The 17,875-nt window shown below is 62.6% G+C and overlaps 1 protein-coding gene across 1 annotated transcript; it reads left to right on the forward strand.

Annotated features, from left to right (window-relative positions):
• Positions 1-3,867: 3,867 nt before the first annotated feature.
• On the forward strand, positions 3,868-15,558 carry PYGM (glycogen phosphorylase, muscle associated). The gene is made up of 20 exons (XM_037518276.2): positions 3,868-4,110; positions 5,370-5,471; positions 5,555-5,633; positions 5,721-5,824; positions 6,176-6,307; positions 7,845-7,956; positions 8,041-8,123; positions 8,450-8,593; positions 8,904-8,996; positions 9,224-9,370; positions 9,513-9,676; positions 9,946-10,060; positions 10,457-10,558; positions 10,860-11,007; positions 11,291-11,349; positions 11,474-11,615; positions 11,991-12,198; positions 14,641-14,775; positions 14,979-15,045; positions 15,164-15,558. Exons 1-20 carry the CDS (start codon positions 3,868-3,870, stop codon positions 15,308-15,310), a joined length of 2,526 nt encoding a protein of 841 aa, XP_037374173.1. The 3' UTR covers positions 15,311-15,558.
• Positions 15,559-17,875: the final 2,317 nt, after the last annotated feature.

Here is a 17,875-nt window from a genome sequence, read left to right on the forward strand (position 1 = left end):
TGGAAGCTGCCACCTGGAGAAGGCTCTGGCCTAGGGGAGGCCTCAGCACTAAAGGTCAAGCCCACTAATCCTGCCTGTCGGGCACAGAGCAGCTAAAATTAAAACCGCCAAGTGGCTTTTTCTCTCTGCTGGTGACTCGGAACCTGCCAGCGCTGCAGGCTTTGGGGAGAGGTGAGAGCAAGAGAAGGCCCCCCCACCTGGTGCTGCGTAAGCAGTTCTTTCCCGGGGGTCCCGTCTGGGGCGGTGCACAGCACCCACTGTGGTGGCAGGAAAGCGAATGCCGGGTCCCTGGGACAAGGGCGGTCCTGGTGCCGCTGCTGCCGGACTGTGCCGCGCCCGGGAGAGTCTGTTCTGCCTGTAGGGACCCTGCAAGCTGTAGCTGCCCCCGGCACCTGCCGGTGGGGACAACATGGGCCTGGGCTGCCTTTCAGCTTCAAGCCGGGGCTGGCCGCTGCTATTATTTGGAGCAGAGCCTGTGTCTGGGCCCCCCGTCCAGCGTGCCTGTCCTCTGCTGTCGGCCCGCAGAGGGTAATGAAGCCTCAGAGGCAAGGCAGCCCTGTGGGTTTCCCTACCCTTCCGTTCCCTGCGGGGAGAGGTCCTTTCTCTTCGTCCTTGACTGATGAGTGGGGCCTGGGCCCGGGGCCTGGCTACCCACTCTGACCTTGGTTTCACCTCGTTGCTTCCCCCACAAGCTTGGTTTCCCTGGTGGGCTCATTGGGCGGTTAATTAGCTCTTTGAAGCTCCGGAAGAGGCAAAGTGGCGCTATGTGGGTTTTAGAAATAAAATCAATAAATGACTTAACCACAGCCCAGCTATCTCCTCCGTCTCTCCCCTGGGGCCAGCTCCATTCCTGTGCTCCCTCCTCTCTGCTCCCTGCCGTCAGCCTTTGTGAAGGGTGTGGAGGAGAGAAAGTGGCTAAGGAAGGCAGGGCCTGCCGTTCTCCAGGCACCTGGAGGCCCTGAAGTGAGAGGCGGCGGGAAGGTGTGCCCGAGCCGCAGCCCGCACCTGCCGCGCCGCCCACCTTGCCGCTGCTTCTGCCTGGCCGTCCTGACGGGCCTGGGCACCCTTGTAGCTGTTTGTGCTGCGGCAGCAGGTCTCCACCCCCTCGAGGCTCGCCGGGGGAAGGAATGCCAGTGGGAAAGGTCAGCATTAGGGCTTTGTTACTGAAACCCAGCCAAGTGCTCTGGAGAAACCCAAGATGGGTCCGGGGAGAAGGCAGGATTTCTGGTTAGACCTGGTCTGACGGTTCAGGCTGCAAAAGCGAGCTTTCAGGGGCCTCCCTGGTGGCCTAGGGGTTGAGCCCCAGCACTATCATCGCTGCAGCTTGAGTTCCATCCCTGGCCTGGGAGCTGACCCACATGGCACAGCAGACCCCTGTCTCGCCTGCGGCGCCCCTCAGCAGTGTATCTCGGTAGATTCGCCTGTTCTCCCCACTCTGGTGAATCCTCTTACCCCGGCACCTCTGGCCTACACCCCAGTTCCACGCAAAAAAAAAAAAAAAAAAGCTTTCAGTTCCTCACTGTTAGCTGGAGGGGCTGGAGCAGAAGACTCACAGGAAGAGAAGGTGGTCAGATGGCGCCTGTAGGGTTGCATCATGCTGGGCTGGGGCCTGCAGAATGAAGGGGGCCGCTGGATGGCCCACCCTGGAAACAGGTGAGCGGGGCTGGCACAACCCAAGTGGAAAAGTCGCCAGAAAGGTGGTTGGAGAAGCAAGTCCTGAGGGCACGTCTCCCAGCAGGTGCCTGCATGCGGTGCCTGCGTGTGGTGGGAGGGCCAGCGCTGGACGGATAAGCAGGGGCCGGGCGCTGGGAAAGGAGCGGGGTGAGAAGATGACGGAGGCCTGTCAGGGAGGCCCACAGCCGCAGGAAAACCACCGCGCAGGCAATTAGGCGTCAGTACAAAGGCCTGTGGGGCCAGAGCCCATGGCCACCTTGGGGTGTGAGCAGACGGCAGATGCTGCTTCCTCATCCAGGAGCCTCGTGCTGCTCGGCGCCGTCCTCCAGGACAAGCGTCCAGGCAGGTTAGGAGCTGGGAAACGAGACCAGAGAGCAGCAGAGCGGCTTTTAAATGAGGTGTATATATATATAAAAAAAAAAGCACCAAAAGAAGTTAGAAAATACAGGAAAGTTTAAGGCAGTGTCTGGTCCCACTGCATCTGTGGATGTGGCGCCCTTTCCGATCTTTCAAACGTGAGCCTTGGGGCGGGGCCGGAGCAGAGCTTGGGACTCCTGGCTCTAGGTTGGTTTGCCCCCCACCCCCACCACCCCCCACACCGAGCTGGAAATTCCAGAATGGGGCTCAGAAAGTCCTGGGAAAAAGCTTCCCTTTCCCAAACCCTGCTGAATAGCACCCTGCAGCTGTCCAGGCCTCTGACCTGCTTCCCTGGCCCTTAGACCAGAACACCCAGTTCTTCCCCCTCAGCTGGCCCACAGCCCCGAAGCCCAGGCAGGCTTTGAAACAGCACAAGGTCCTGGACTCCTTTTGCTCAAAGAACAAAGCAGGAACCAAAGAATGTCTCCACAGATTGGGAGGAAGCGGCTACATGAGGCAGGGATTTATACTCTCACTGGAGAATATAAATTTGATGACGGAATTCAAAGCTCAGAAGAGGAAAGCAAGCAGTGAACGGTCACACAGCCAATCAGCACTGGCGCCAGGACACGTGCAGCAAACTCGGGGGGGGGGGGGGGCAAGCAAAGCCCAAAAGGAAGGTACTGAAGCTGTCTGCCCATGCAAACAGTAAAGTCCCGGAGTTTGGGTGCGACAACTCCCATTTTGCAGGGGAGGTCACAGCTGTGAACCCCGGCTCACTGAGCCCCGGTGGGAGGAGGGAAGAGGCCATCAGTCACTCACCTGGCAGCAGCTGCACAGGAAACCTAATACCATTGGCTGACGTTAGGCACCCGTGGGGGCTGTGGGCCCCATAAGACTACAATTCCCAGGGGCCCCTGCTCCAGGCTGGCAGGCCCCTGGCCAAAGGTGGCCTGTAATCTGACCTTCCCTCTCAAAAGGTCATTTTGGAGCTGCTTGAGGGACAGCAACAGGGGCAGCTCAGCGTGGCTGAGTTTGGTGGGGGTGGGGTGTCTTTAGGCCACCTGCCCCATACCACCCCCTATAAAACAGGGTCCCGGTCCCCCTAAATCTCAGCCACCCAGAGTCCTCTGCTAGCGGCACCTCTTCTGTTCAGGGATCCTGGCCCCTGGTGCCACAACATGAGGCTGCTCCACCCAAGTGCAGCTAATGACCGCTCCCCCATCCCGCTGCCCCCCGGGGAACAGGGCTATCACAGAAGCCTGCCCAGAGCTCACACATCTCGGGGGTTGCAGTCTCTGGGCAAACATTTAAGACAGAGGCTCAGCTACTCTGACAGGCTGGCCTCCAGCTCTGCCCCTTGCCAGCCCCCCTGGCCTCTCCAAGACCTGATTGAGCGCAGGATCTGGCCCCACCCTTCTTCCTTCATCTAGAACCTAGGAGAAGGGCCTAGATCATGGCAACCTCAGCCAGCCACAGCCCATCGACTCCCCCAAGCCTCAGGCCTGTCAATCCAGCACTCTGCCCGCTGCGTCTGCAAAAGGCTGGGACGGGGCAGACACCCTGCGCGCCAGCCTGGAGGAAGTGGGTCAGCACGGGGTTGTGAACGAGCTGGGTTGGGCCTGGCCAGGCCCCGCTCTCCCAGCCCTTCTCTCCTCCCCTAGCCCCCAAAATAGCTCTCTTGAGCTGCCAAGACCTTCCCATGTGGGGAGGTGGGGCGTGCTGCCCAGAGCCTGGCTTTAAATCCCCAGGCGGCTGGGGTTCTCCACTCCCAGGCTGGAGGCACCTCCGAGGCCGCCTGTCCACCGCTGTCAGTCCGGCCCGCCCTCCGCAGCCATGTCCCAGCCCCTGTCAGACCAGGACAAGAGGAAGCAAATCAGCGTGCGTGGCCTGGCCGGCGTGGAGAATGTTTCCGAGCTGAAGAAGAACTTCAACCGGCACCTCCACTTCACACTCGTGAAAGACCGCAATGTGGCCACCCCGCGGGACTACTACTTCGCGCTGGCCCACACCGTGCGCGACCACCTCGTGGGCCGCTGGATCCGCACCCAGCAGTACTACTACGAGAAGGACCCCAAGGTGCCGCAAGGGGCACCCTGGGTGGGGAATGGGCTGGGGGCCCCACCAGGGGCTGGAATTTCTGCACCATATGGCAGCCCCTTCCAAAGTAATATGGGCTTTTCCAGGGTTTTCTGCAACAAGATAAAGGGTCATCCTAGATTCTTGGTGCTGGAGGGTTCAGGGATGCCAGGGGCAATGGCGGCTGGGGCAAGGGGTGGGAAGGGAATGGGACAGGGGTAGGTCAGGGGGCTCTGGCGGGCGGGCAGTAAGGTCCCAGTGCCAGTCAGAGTGGAGGGCTGCTGGTGGGCAGGAAGACCCCTGTGGCCAGGGGAGGCCCCTAAGTGGAAGGACTTGTTATTGACCGTGTGTTGTGGTGCATCTGTGCTGTGGGTGGGGTGTGGCTGGGGCAGCTGGGACTTGGAGATCAAGTGTCTGCTGGGGTCACTGGTAAATGTCAGCAACCTGACACCCCAGGGTGAGATGGGGGAGGGCTGGGGAGGGGATTTGGGAGACCGGGCACCATTCACATCTCAGGGCCTCTCCGTCCCCTTCTTGGGACTGAGACTTGAGGGTCCAGGCCGCACCCCGAGGGTGGGGGTGGCCGTCTCTAGCTGTGCTCATTATGTGACCTTGAGCAGATGACTTTTCTCTCTGGCCCTTGGCCTTCTCCACTTGGGGAGCACTTGAAAGAGCTGCTCCGTGTCCTGACTCGCTGAGGGGCTATGGGGAGGCTTGTGGGGTGTTCTCCCTAGTACTTCCGTCGCTGAGGTACAATGGCGAGATATTTCCAGGTGAGGAAACTCAGGTTCAGAGATGAAAAGTGATATGTGGGCCTCCCTGGTGGCGCAGGCGGTTGGGCGCCGTGCTGTGAAGCTGTCTGCAGCCTCTGCAGCGCAGGTTCGATCCCAGCCATCCAGGGAGATTCCCACATGGCGCAGCAGACCTCTCCTGTCTCGCCCGCTGCTCCCCGCAGCAGTGTATTTCATCAGTCTGCCTGTTCTGTTCCCTGCTCTGTCTCTGGTGAATCCTCTCACCCTCCTGCACATCTGGCTTGTACCCCGGTTCTTGTATAAATAAATAAATTTTAAAAAAAAGAAAAGAAAAGTGATTTGTCCAAAGTCAGAGGCAACAGAACCTGACCTGTTGGGTCCCAAAGCCTGAGAAGGGCATGGACCAGGGGAGACAGGGCTGGCATGCGGGGGCTGAGAGCAGGGCAGGAGGCCGGTGAATGCCGGCGCGCAGCCCTGACCCCGCCCTGCCCACCTGTCTCCGGGCAGAGGATCTACTACCTGTCCCTGGAGTTCTACATGGGCCGGACGCTCCAAAACACCATGGTGAACCTGGCCTTGGAGAACGCCTGCGACGAGGCCATCTACCAGGTGCGGGCATGGGAGTGTGCCTCAGGGATGGGGGCTTGCCTGCTGGCCCTGGCCTGAGCGCTGCCACCTGCTCCCCCCTCTAGCTGGGCCTGGACATGGAGGAGCTCGAGGAGATCGAGGAGGACGCAGGGCTTGGCAACGGGGGTCTGGGCCGGCTGGCCGGTGAGTGGGCAGGGGCGGCGGGGGGGGGTGGTGAGCAGACGGCCCCTGTGTGCGGGTCCCTGACACCCATCTCCCCGCGCACCCTAGCCTGCTTTCTGGACTCCATGGCAACCCTGGGCCTGGCTGCCTATGGCTATGGGATCCGTTATGAGTTTGGCATTTTTAACCAGAAGATCTGCGGGGGCTGGCAGGTAAGCGGCCTGGACCCTGGCCTTGGGGTCATGATGGAGGGACCCCCGCCGGGCCGGCCATCCCCGGAGAGATCCAAACCAGCCTCTGTTTTGGTAGAAGCACTTTGCCCCTCCTCCTGGGCTCCAAGCCACCTGACCACTCCTGGGAGAAGTGTCGACCTGGGGCGCCCCTCAGGCTCCCACACACACCCGCGTCGCATTGGATATCTACTAGGCCGGGGCCTGCCCCAGAGTCCTTCATTTACACCCTGTCTGGGGCGGGGCCCCTGCTCCCGCCTTCCCCGCAGCCGCTGGCGGGGAGCCTGGCTCTGACGTGGTCTTCCTTTCTCCCCTGACCTGTCTGGGGCTCAGATGGAGGAGGCCGATGACTGGCTTCGCTATGGCAACCCCTGGGAGAAGGCCCGCCCCGAGTTCACGCTGCCTGTGCACTTCTACGGCCGAGTGGAGCACACCAGCCAGGGGGCCAAGTGGGTGGACACACAGGTGAGGGACAGTGAGGGTGGGGGGGTGGATCCACTGAGGGGAAGGGGCGAGGTGCTTCTAGAGGAAACAGAGGACCTTCCCTGGTGGCCCAAGGGGTTAAGACGCAACCTATGAAGCTGTCCGCAGCCTCTGCAGCACGAGGTCCGTCCCCGGCCAGGCATGGCGCAGCAGACCTCTCCTGTGTCCGCGCTGCTCCCCTCAGCAGTGGATTTCAGCCAGTCGGCCTGTTCTGCTCCCCGCTCTGTCTCTGGTGGATCCTCTTGCCTCCCCACTGCCCCCGCCAGCCCCACACCTCTGGCCTGTACCCAGTTCTGGTATGCATAAAATAAATAAATCTTAAAAAAAAAAAAAAGGAAGCGGAGATCCAGGGAAATAACCTGGAGGCTGCGGGCCCAGTGCTGCCTTCACAGGACGTGGAGGCTCAGAGAGGTTAAGTGGCTTCCTTGAGGCCACACAGCTGGAGTCAGGGGAGACTGGAGCCCCAGTCGCGGGGAGCCAGGCTGAGCGCTCCAGCCGTGCCCCTTCCCTGGCCTGGCTCCTCGCCACCCTACAAGACTCAGCCAAGAATAACCATGTTCAAGACTTGATTTCCTCCCCCCAATCTGATGTAGGGTTGTTTTTTTTCTTTTTAAAGATTGATTTATTTATGCATACAAGACCCTGGCCTTGGGGGCCCGGTCATGATGGAGGGACCCCCGCCGGGCCGGCCATCCCCGGAGAGATCCAAACCAGCCTCAGTTTGGGTGGACGCACTTTTGCCCCTCCTGGGCTCCAAGCCACCTGAGCTCCTGGGAGAAGTGCCAGGGTCCTGCACCTCTGGGTACAGGCCAGAGGTGTTGGGGGTGAGAGGAGTCACCAGAGACAGAGTGGGGAGCAGAGCAGGCGGACTGACTGAAACACACTGCTGAGGGAGCTTCTAGCCTTTCAGAATGGGGCAGCTGTCCTGGAGAAGGTCCGGCAGGGCCTGGCTCTGCCTGCTTAGCCGTGCGCACTGGGGCCAGTGCCTCCAGCACAGGCTGCAGCTTTCCCTCCACTCCAGTTGGGTCCCTTGGTGGGGGGAGATGGGAGCCCCACAGCAGCAGGCAACTATTTGTGATGTCTGCTAATTGGGGGGCGGGGTGGGACCAGCATTAGTCACCTCGAATTAGCTCCAGCTCGCTGGCTGGGCCGGGGCCGGGCATGCCAGGCATAAGCCCTTTGGGTGGCCTTGACCTCTGTGACCCCTTTAGCCTGGCCTGGGGCGCGATTCCTTTCACGAGCTCAGAGTGTCTCCAGTTGTGTTTGGCAGAATGGCCACCACCAGAGCCCACCGTGTGCCCTGGGCTGGGGACCCCGCCTGGAGTTGGGCAAAGCAGCGCAGGCGGGGGGTCCTCTCTCGTGGATGAGGTGTGGAGAGGGCGAGCGGCTTGCTCGAGGTTCCCCGGAGCTGGGCTTGGTTGGGCTGGGAAGCTGGCAGAGCGCAGCGTTCCGGCCCCGAGGGCCCTGGGAGTCAGACTGGGGAGAGCCCAGCCCTGCTGCCACGCCCGCTGCCCCGCAGGTGGTGCTGGCCCTGCCCTACGACACCCCGGTGCCCGGCTACCGCAACAACATCGTCAACACCATGCGCCTGTGGTCGGCCAAGGCCCCCAACGACTTCAACCTCAAGGACTGTGAGTCTAGGCGTGTGGTCACAGCCCCGCCCATCCCCCCAACAGCCGCCCGAGCCTAATCCGGCCCCCACTTCCGTCCCTCAGTCAACGTGGGTGGCTACATCCAGGCTGTACTGGACCGAAACCTGGCAGAGAACATCTCCCGGGTCCTGTACCCCAACGACAACGTATGGCACCCGGGCCTGAGTGGCTGAGAGGGCAGGAGGGAGGGGGACACTCACTGGCACCCTAGTCACGCTCAGGCCATATTGTCAGCCCCTGTGTGTCCTCTTCCGTCCCCCAGTTCTTTAAGTGGGGGCCCCGGGGCAGCAGGGTCGGGGCTTTGGAAGAACCAGTTTTCCTGGTCCTGGCATGTCCCTTGCACACACACCATCCCCATCACAGCTTCCTGGGGGAGAGACCCCTGGGTCGAGGTGGGCAGCTCAGGGCTCCGCGTGGGGTGCGGGTGGCCACCCCTCCACTCCGGCCCGCGCGTGACCTGCCCTGTCCCCAGTTCTTCGAGGGGAAGGAGCTGCGTCTGAAGCAGGAGTACTTCGTCGTGGCGGCCACGCTCCAGGACATCATCCGCCGCTTCAAGTCCTCCAAGTTCGGCTGCCGGGACCCCGTGCGCACGAGCTTTGACACCTTCCCAGATAAGGTGTCCGCCCCGGGGGGCGCACCCCGCACCCCTGCACCGCGTGCCTTTGCTTCTCCCCTCCAGCCTCAGCCTGCTGCCCCTTGGCGCCTTTCCTAGAGGGGGAGAAAGTGAGGGGGCGGGCGGTGTGTGAGAGCACGAAGGGCTCAGGGGCCTCTGGCAGGGGTCACGGAACCTGGTTCCTCCTGCCCCACAGCTGCCCTCCAGGGCCTCAGCCGTGGAGCCACACCAAGCCGTCGGGGCCTCTGTGGGGCAAAGAGCCGAGCCCATAGCCTTGGTCTGGGGCCGACTGACCCTTCCCGCCTCCCCACAGGTGGCCATCCAGCTCAACGACACCCACCCCTCCATGGCCATCCCCGAGCTCATGAGGATCCTGGTGGACCTGGAGCGGCTGGACTGGGACAAGGTGGGCTCCAGCGCCGGTGCTCCCTGCCTGAGCCGCTCTGCTGGGGGCTCCCTTCCCAGTTTGGGGAGGGGAAAGATGTGAGCAGAGCCCCCTCCGACCAGGAGGCAACATGAGGCTGGGGGGGCGGGTGTCTGAGCCCCTGGCTGGGCTGTGGCCCCTGGATGCCCACCAGGTGAGGAGAGTCCCCGAGAGAGGCCCGGGGTGCTGACCGGGGGCGCGTCTGCCAGGCCTGGGACGTGACGGTGAGGACCTGCGCCTACACCAACCACACGGTGCTGCCCGAGGCCCTGGAGCGCTGGCCCGTGCACCTCATGGAGACGCTGCTGCCCCGGCACCTGCAGATCATCTATGAGATCAACCAGCGCTTCCTGAACGTGAGGCCGGGCAGGAAGGGGGCGCGCGGGGGTGTGCGGGGAGCCCGAGCTCCAGTGGGGATGGCAGTGGGCAGAGCTCTGCGGGTGCGGGCCGGGCACCCGGGTTCTGGGCCCCCGTCCTAGCTCTGGGCTCTCCGCACAGCGGGTGGCGGCCGCGTTCCCGGGGGACGTAGACCGCCTGCGGCGCATGTCGCTCGTGGAGGAGGGCGCGGTGAAGCGCATCAACATGGCGCACCTGTGCATCGCCGGCTCGCACGCGGTCAACGGCGTGGCTCGCATCCACTCGGAGATCCTCAAGAAGACCATGTGGGCCCCCCCTCCCCAGGCCCGCCCGCTCCAAACGCGCTGACAGGCTCGCCCCTCGCGCCCCTGGCCAGTCCCGGCCTCTCCCAGCTGCCCCCTCCCTAGTCCACATGGGTTCAGCTCATCCAAGTGGCTGGCCCTGTCCCCAGATGACCCGCCCTTACGCACAGCACCACCAGCCCCCGTGCCACCCCCACCCCTGGCCCCTTGATCAAGAAACCAGGGTAGCAGCCACTGAGGTAAGCAGAGACCCTCCCACCCACTTCCTACAGTTTCAAGGACTTCTACGAGCTGGAGCCTCATAAGTTCCAGAATAAGACCAACGGCATCACCCCTAGGCGCTGGCTGGTCCTCTGTAACCCTGGGCTGGCAGAGGTCATTGCAGAGGTGAGAGGTCCCTGCAGGGATCCACTGGGTGTGGTCATTAGGTGGCCCCCTGTGGCGGAGGAAGTCAGCCTCGCTCTGTCTGCAAGTCTTGCATGGCCTGGAGGAGGGAGCCTCTCTCTTTGCACGTGGGTGCCCTGTGGCTGTGGGAGGCTTGTCTGTGGAGGTCCTCTGGGGGAGTTCACAGCCTCATGGAGGGGCTCACCCCCAGGTGGAATGTGAAGGGAGACTGGAAGGGAAGGGTCTGGAGATCACTGCCCGTCTGAGGAAAGACCAGAAGGAGGGCCTGCTGGGAGGGAAAGAAGCCAGATACCCACATACCGTGCCCTTCTCTGGAGTGGGGCTGGGCTGCAAGGAGGGGCGGGGAGGGGCTGGGCCCGACTGACTATGTTCCTGCAGCGCATTGGGGAGGACTACATCTCAGACCTGGACCAGCTGCGCAAACTGCTCTCCTATGTGGATGATGAAGCCTTTATTCGGGATGTGGCCAAAGTGAAACAGGTGGGGAGGGGCTGCGACCTGGAATGCCTGTGCCAGGTCTGTAATGGAGAGTTCTGGGGGGGCAGGTGTCTGAGTCAGGAATGGCCACTCGAGCTCATCTCTCCTGCAACCTGGGGCTTTGGTCCGAGTTGTGTGAGGGGAAGGCATCCTCTGACCTCTCTGGAAGAGCACTGCCATCGATTAGTAATGTCTGTCCTTGTGCAGGTGTGGATGAAGGTGGCAAGTGAGCCTTCTGTCCTCTACCTTCCTAGGAATAAAATGAGACCTATTGGTGGGCTCTCCCTCATTTCTCTGCCTCCAGGAAAACAAGTTGAAGTTCTCTGCATACCTGGAGAGGGAATACAAAGTCCATATCAACCCCAACTCGCTCTTCGACATCCAAGTGAAACGAATTCACGAATATAAACGCCAGCTCCTCAACTGCCTCCATGTGATCACCCTGTACAACCGTGAGTGGGTGGCAGGGCTGAGCTGTGTCTCTTGGTTCTCTCTGAACCTACCAGCAGACCATATGCTTCCTAGTCAATGTCGCCTTTGGCCTTGGGACAAGGACTGGTCCCCATTCACAGATGGGCAAACAGGCTCTGAGTGGGGGAGGTGACAGATTGGTGGTCCCATAGCAAGTGAACCATCCAGGTCAGTCCACTTGGGCAGGCTGGCCCTGGAATTGGCAGGAGCTGCAGCCTGGGGTGGGGCAAACCTGGCCCACTCACTCCTGCTCTTTGTCTACAGGCATCAAGAAGGAGCCCAATAAGTTCATTGTACCTCGAACTGTGATGATTGGAGGGAAGGTGAGAAGCAGGGCCATAGACTGTGGCTCTGCTCCTTGGGTGTCCAGGCTGAGGTCTGCCGGGCTGGGTAGCAGGAGAGGGGCAGAGGCCAGACTGTGGCGCTGACCCGACTGTGTCCCCACAGGCTGCCCCTGGGTACCACATGGCCAAGATGATCATCAAACTTATCACGGCCATCGGGGACGTGGTCAACCACGACCCGGTGGTGGGAGACCGGCTCCGTGTGGTCTTCCTGGAGAACTACCGGGTCTCCCTGGCCGAGAAAGGTGGGTCGCTGCGGCTTGGATTGGTTCAGGCCCAGGCGGGCATTAGTCACCTCTCTTGGCTATTTGAGCTTTAAAGGAGATTCTGGAAAGGGCGATGCTTAAACCCCCAAGGATAGCTCCCTAAGGGTGGAGTTCCAGGCAGTACGGGGTGAAGGGGGAGCTGGGCCTTGTTGGTGCCCTTGAAGTCACCCACAGGCGTGGGAAGAGGGTGGGGGGGGTCCAGCTGAGAGCCCAGATGGTCAAGAATCACTAAGAGGAGGGCGGGTGGGGAGGAGACTCCGCTGGCGAAGCCTGAAGCGCGGGGGTCCAGGCCAGCCTACCTTGCTGGGGTCTGCCTCTTGCGGGCACCGACCCTGGCCCTGCTGCTACCCGCAGTGATCCCCGCCGCCGACCTCTCGGAGCAGATCTCCACCGCTGGCACCGAGGCCTCTGGCACCGGCAACATGAAGTTCATGCTCAACGGGGCTCTGACCATTGGCACCATGGACGGGGCCAACGTGGAAATGGCAGAGGAGGCGGGAGAAGAGAACTTCTTCATCTTCGGCATGCGAGTGGAGGACGTGGACAAGCTTGACCAGAGAGGGTAGGGTCCAGGGCTCCCAAGGTCACGGTGCCTGGGCAGGAGGCCCTGAGGTGTGGCTGCTGGCGGGGAGCACAGGAGGGAAGCTCGAGGCCTTAGCGCCATCCGGATCCTGGAAACCTTTTTTTAAAAGATTTATTTTTATTTATGCATAGAAGAACCAGGGCGTAGGCCAGAGGTGTGGGGGGTGAGAGGATTCACTGGAGACAGAGTGGGGAGCAGAACAGGCGGATCTACTGAAATCCACTGCTGAGGGGATCAGCCGGCGAGATGGGGGGGAGAGGTCTGCTGCGCCATGTGGGTAGCTCCCTGGCCAGGGCTCGAACTTGTGCTGCAGTGGCTGCTGAAAGCACTCTGGTGCTGAGACTTAATCTCTTGTGCCACTAGGAAGGCCCAGAATCTTGGAAGCCTTTTGAGCTAATTCAAAACAAATGAGGTTAATGAAATGGGAACAGAAAGAAGTAACACAGGAGGAGAAAAGGTAGAGAAAAATGATAACAATCTAAGAAATACTGTTATTTCTAAATTGGTCACAAAACCCTGGGTTCCCTAGCAGCCATGGCGAAAAGAGGAGGAGTCTCGTAGTTAACTAAGCTTGCAGTTCAGAAAGGCAGTTTTTCAGAGGAGACATGTTCTTGGCATTATGTTTCAACTCTTTATCTTAAGATACGATTTTTTCTTATCGTAGACACAGTACATGCTCATTAATTGGAAAAATACAGGCCACAAATGATAACTCTCACCCGTAATTTCCTCTACCCAGATTCGGTGTCACAGTTCTGTGTTTCTATATGTTTTTATTTGTGTGTGTGAGGAGTTTAAACAGTTGGGAATAACATATGTACATTTTGAATCCTGACATCTTATTGAACACTGAAGAAGCATTTTCTATGTCATTAGTTTTCAAAATATTTTAAATATTTGTATAGCGTCCCATCCTATGCCAGAACTTAGTTAACCAATTTCAAATGATTAGACAGTAAGGACGATTTCCTTTTTGTTAGTATAAATAACACCCCACCGTGATGACCAACTTTTTACATTTCTGTCCATGTCTGTTTCCTTAAGATACTTACTAGAGGGCCTCCCTGTGGCGCAAGGGGTTAAGCTCAGCACTATGAAGCTATCCACAGCCTCTGTAGCACAAGTTCGGTCCCCGGCCAGGGAGCTGACCCACATGGTGCGGCAGACCTCTCCTGTCTCCCTGCTGCTCCCCTCAGCAGTGGATTTCAGTCAGTCAGCGTGTTCTGTTCCCCACTCTGTCTCTGGTGAATCCTCTCACCCCCCACTCCTCTGGCCTGTACCCCAGTTCTTGCATAAATAAATACATCTTTTTTTTTTTTTTTAAGATACTTACTAGAAAGGGATATTTCTGAGTTAAGGCTCTTGATTCATGTTGCCAAGTTGCTTTCCAGAAAGTTGGTACCAGTTTACACTCCCACCAACAGCTTACGAGAGTGGGCATTAAATGTTGAATGGAATTTCTCCTGTGAGGCTCTACTAAAAAGTGCAGACTTGGTCCTTTGGACAGGAGAGAGATGGGAAGTGCTTTGAGCAAGGTCTGGCCTGTTCAGAACTAGGCTCCAGAAGGACCTTTTTTTTATTTAAAGATTTATTTAAGTATGCATACAAGAACTGGGGTGTAGGCCAGAGATATGGGGTTGAGAGGATTCCCCAGAGACAGAGTGGGGAGCAGAATAGGCAGATCCACTGAAATCCACTGCTGAGGGGAGCAGCAGGGAGACAGGAGGGGTCTGCTGTGCCACGTGGGTCAGCTCCTTGGCTGGGGATTAAACTCAGGCCACAGTGGTGACAGCGCTGAGACTCAATCCCTAGGCCACCAGGGAGGCCCCAGAAGGACCATTTGGGCTGCAGAAGGAGCCCAAATGATTGGAGGGGGTGGGACTTTGGGGGCTGATGCTACAATGTAGGGGGGTTACCAGCAGCAGCTGCGCTGGGAATAGGGAGCAGGACCGTTGGTGAGGAGGAGGCCTGGGTCTCTGGGCTGGGAGAGGGGAGGAAAGAGATGAGCTTGGCCTTGGCGAGGGTGGCTGGGGGATGGGCTGTGGCAGGGACCACGGTGAGCTCGTCGCTTGGTGTGAGTTTAAGGTTGCTTCCAATACTGGACAGTTGGCTCTTCCTGGATGCCGAAGGTGAGGCTAGGGGTGGACTGGGGATCATGGGGAGAGAAGAGCCACTCATGCAGGAGACAGTGGTGATGTGGGAGCAGGTCTGGCTTCGGGCTGTGCCCTGGCATCTACCTACTTACTCTCCACTCTCGGTCTCCTCAACCACAGTGGGGATGGAAAGCTGAGCAGAGAAAGGGGACGACGTCCTGGGAAGGACCTTTGCGGGGTGGGTCTGGGTTTTGACCCTGGAGCTTGGGACTCCCCATATTTTCTCTGGAGGAGGAGCTGGGAGCCCCTGACCACGCTCTTCCCGCAGGTACAACGCCCAGGAGTACTACGACCGGATTCCCGAGCTCCGGCAGATCATGGAGCAGCTGAGCAGCGGCTTCTTCTCCCCGAAGCAGCCTGACCTGTTCAAGGACATCGTTAACATGCTCATGCACCATGACCGGTGAGCTGACCTGTGGGGGAGCCTGGCGAGGTGGGGCTGCTGGGCTGGAAGGGCGCCATGGGGGGCTGGGCAGGGGTCCTGCACAGTTGGGACCAAGCTCCTTTGGAAGCAGCATCATTCTCCAGGTCCCCAGAAGCCCCCTGGGACAGGGTAGGCTTGGCTCTTGCCTTCATGCAGCTCCCTGTCTCCCCATTCCCCGCCAGGTTTAAAGTCTTTGCAGATTATGAAGACTATATTAAATGCCAGGAGAAAGTCAGTGACCTGTACAAGGTGAGGGTTCCTGGGCCAGGGCTTGGCACGGCTTTGGTGGTCTTGACTGGGATGAGGAGGGGGGTGGGGATACCCTGCCTCCCCCAGAGTGAATCCAGAGCTCCCTTTTGGCTGGCAGAACCCAAGAGAGTGGACGCGGATGGTGATCAGGAACATAGCCACCTCGGGAAAGTTCTCCAGTGACCGCACCATTGCCCAGTACGCCAGGGAGATCTGGGGTGTAGAGCCTTCCCGCCAGCGCCTGCCGGCTCCTGATGAGATCTGAGCCTCATACCAGAACCCCGGCCCTTGGCAACCCCTTGGGCCAGCCCCAGCTCCTCATGGTGGGGGGCACTGGAGTTGGATCTCTTCTGAACCTCTTCCTGGAACCCCCAATATCCCAGCCTGAACTTTCTTGTGTCCCGAGTGACTAGCACATGGTCCCGTTCGGCCCTGGGGCTCCCCGGCCCCCCCTATTTATGGGTCTCACCAGCTGCACCCACTCCTCAATAAACCGAGTTTCCTTGGGAGCCTCCTCAGTATTCTCTTGCCGGGAAATATTTTTAGCTCTTGACAGGCCTGACGGCAGCTGCGCAGTCACCGCGCAGCGCGCACCGCACCGGGCAGGTGCGTCCCCTCGGAGGGGCGGCGGGGGGCGGAGCCCGGAGCTCCCGGCGCCGCCCCGGCCGGCCTCCGCCTCCGTCCCGGCGCGTGTCCATACTAGGCCAGCGGCCGCCGGGCGGGCCGGGCGGGGCGGCCGCCGGGGTGGGGCCCCCTGGGGCCGCCGAGGACCCACGCGCCGGGGCGGGGCCTGCAGATGCGGGGCGCCCTGGGCCCCGCCCGCGCCCCGCCCCACTGCGGCGTTTGGGGGTCGCCGCGCAGGTGGCGGCGCCGCGGGGGCGGGAGGCGGGAGGCGCGGGCGGGCGGGGCGCTCCCGAGCGGCCGGCGCCGCTCGCCTCACGCCGGGGAGACTGAGGCCCGGAAGGGCCCGTTTCTGGCCTCTCGTCGCGAGGACCGGGGTGTGGGGCGCCCGCGCCTCCCGGGCCGGGGGCAGGGCGGGGCGCGTCTCAGGCGCGGGCTTGGGGGCGGCGGTTTCACAGTGAGTGTGTCTGGAGCAAACGGCCGGAAATCGCTACTGGGCCCCCCAGGCCTGACGCGGGGGGACCCCAACCGCCCGCGGCGGCCGCTCCCAGGCTCCCCCCGCCGGCCGGGCCCGCGTCCCTGCGCGGAGCCGCTCGCCGCCGCCCCCGCCGGCTCGGGGGAGCCCGGCCCCGGGCCCAGCCCCTGCGGGGGGAGCCGGGCTCGCCCCGCACCCCGGCCTCGGGCGGCGTCTCTGGGGAGCCGCGTCCCCGTCCCCCGCAGGCCCCTGTCCCCGAGACGCTCCCGTTTTTCGCCGCCCCCGCCCCCCCGCCCGGGCCCGCAGCCCCCCCCGGGCCCGCCCGGCGGAGCCGCGAGGGGCGCCGGCCCCCCGCCGCGGCAGCCCCGTGGGAACCGCCTGCCTCGAAAACAGGAACCCGGCGTGGGGGCCGGGCGGGGCGCCCCCTCCCCCCGCAGCCCGCTTCCTGCCCCTCCCGGCTTCCTCGGCCCGGCGGGCGGGGGGCGCGCGGGCCGGGCGGGGGCGGCCCTCGGCTTGGCCCCCCGCCCCGCGGGGCCGCCCCGCGCACCCCAGGGCGCCGCCCGCCGCGGCCGGCTCGGCGGGGGGGGCTGAGCCGCCGCGGGGGCCGCGCGGGGCGAGGAGCCGGGAGGCGCGGCCGGCGGCGCGGCGGGGCGGGGCGGGGCGGGCGGGCGGGCGGGCGGGGAGGGGGCGCGGGGCGGGGCGGGGCGGGGCGGGGGCTGCGGCGCGGAGCGCGCCGGGGAGCGGGAGCCGCAGCCGCAGCGAGGCCGGCGGGCGGGAGCGCGAGGTGGCGCCGGCAGAGCGGGCGCGGGCTCCGGCCGCGTGGGTCCCGAGAGTGAGTGCGGGAGGCGGGCCCGGCCCTCGGGGCGCCCAGCGCCGCGCGGGGGGTCGGAGCGGCGGGGGGCGGGCGGGGAGCTGCGGCCGGGGCCGGGGCCGGGTGGGGTGAGCTGCCGAGGTCGCGGGCCCTGCGCCCGGACAGCCCGCGGAGGGGGCGGCATCGCGGCTGAGCTGGCTCTCCCGGCCGCGTCTCCGTCGAGCCCTCCTCCTCTGGCACCCCCATTTGACAGATGAGAAAATTGAGGCTCTCAGAGGCCAAGTGGCTCTCAAGGTCACAGAGAGGCAGCCACTGAGCCAGGTGGGGGCGGCTCGGGACGGCTCCACGGGAAAGTCCGCCAGAGAACTCGGTGGAGGCGCCCCCGCCCCACCCCACCTTTCAGCGGGGGGGGTCTGTAGGGGCGGGGGCCTCTCGGCGGGACCCGGCCCTGAAGGCCCTGCGGGCGGGGGGCGACGGCGCTGGGGCCGCAGAGCCGCCCTGCCCCTGCCCCTCTGATGAAGTTGTCTGCGGCGGGGCTGCGGCAGGGGCGTGTGCGCACCCACGGGGGCGTGTGCATGTGTGGGGGTGTGCATGCGTGTAGGTGCACTGTCTTGCGTGTGTGCACACGTGTTCGGATGTCAGCGAGCTGCAGCGGGGAGCTCGGGGCTGGGCTGGCGGGGGGTGAGCGGGGGGGGGGGCCGGCGGCCCGCCCCCTGGCGGGTCTCGCTCGGGGGTGGAGAGCCGGGGGGGCGCGCCAGAGGCTCCTCGCTGCAGGTGCGAGGGGCGCGCGGTGCCGCGGCATCCGTGGAGAGGGTGAGAGGCGATTGTCCGCGCCGTGTGCGCGGGCTGCGGCATCATGCAGCACAGCGTGGGCCCCTGGTCTGGGGTGCAGTGAGCGTCCCCGCCTGGAGCTGCGGGCGCCA

Source organism: Talpa occidentalis, unplaced genomic scaffold (genome assembly GCF_014898055.3).
Source record: "Talpa occidentalis isolate TD23 unplaced genomic scaffold, MPIMG_talOcc4v2.1 talOcc4.17, whole genome shotgun sequence".
Classification (NCBI taxonomy): Eukaryota; Metazoa; Chordata; class Mammalia; order Eulipotyphla; family Talpidae; genus Talpa; species Talpa occidentalis.

Coding starts and splice junctions, on each gene's coding strand:
- PYGM (XM_037518276.2), top strand. CDS start 3,868: ATGTCCCAGCCCCTGTCAGACCAGGACAAGAGGAAGCAAATCAGCGTG. Junction 6,308..7,844: donor CCAAGTGGGTGGACACACAG/GTGAGGGACAGT, acceptor GCTGCCCCGCAG/GTGGTGCTGGCCCTGCCCTA. Junction 12,199..14,640: donor GACAAGCTTGACCAGAGAGG/GTAGGGTCCAGG, acceptor CTCTTCCCGCAG/GTACAACGCCCAGGAGTACT.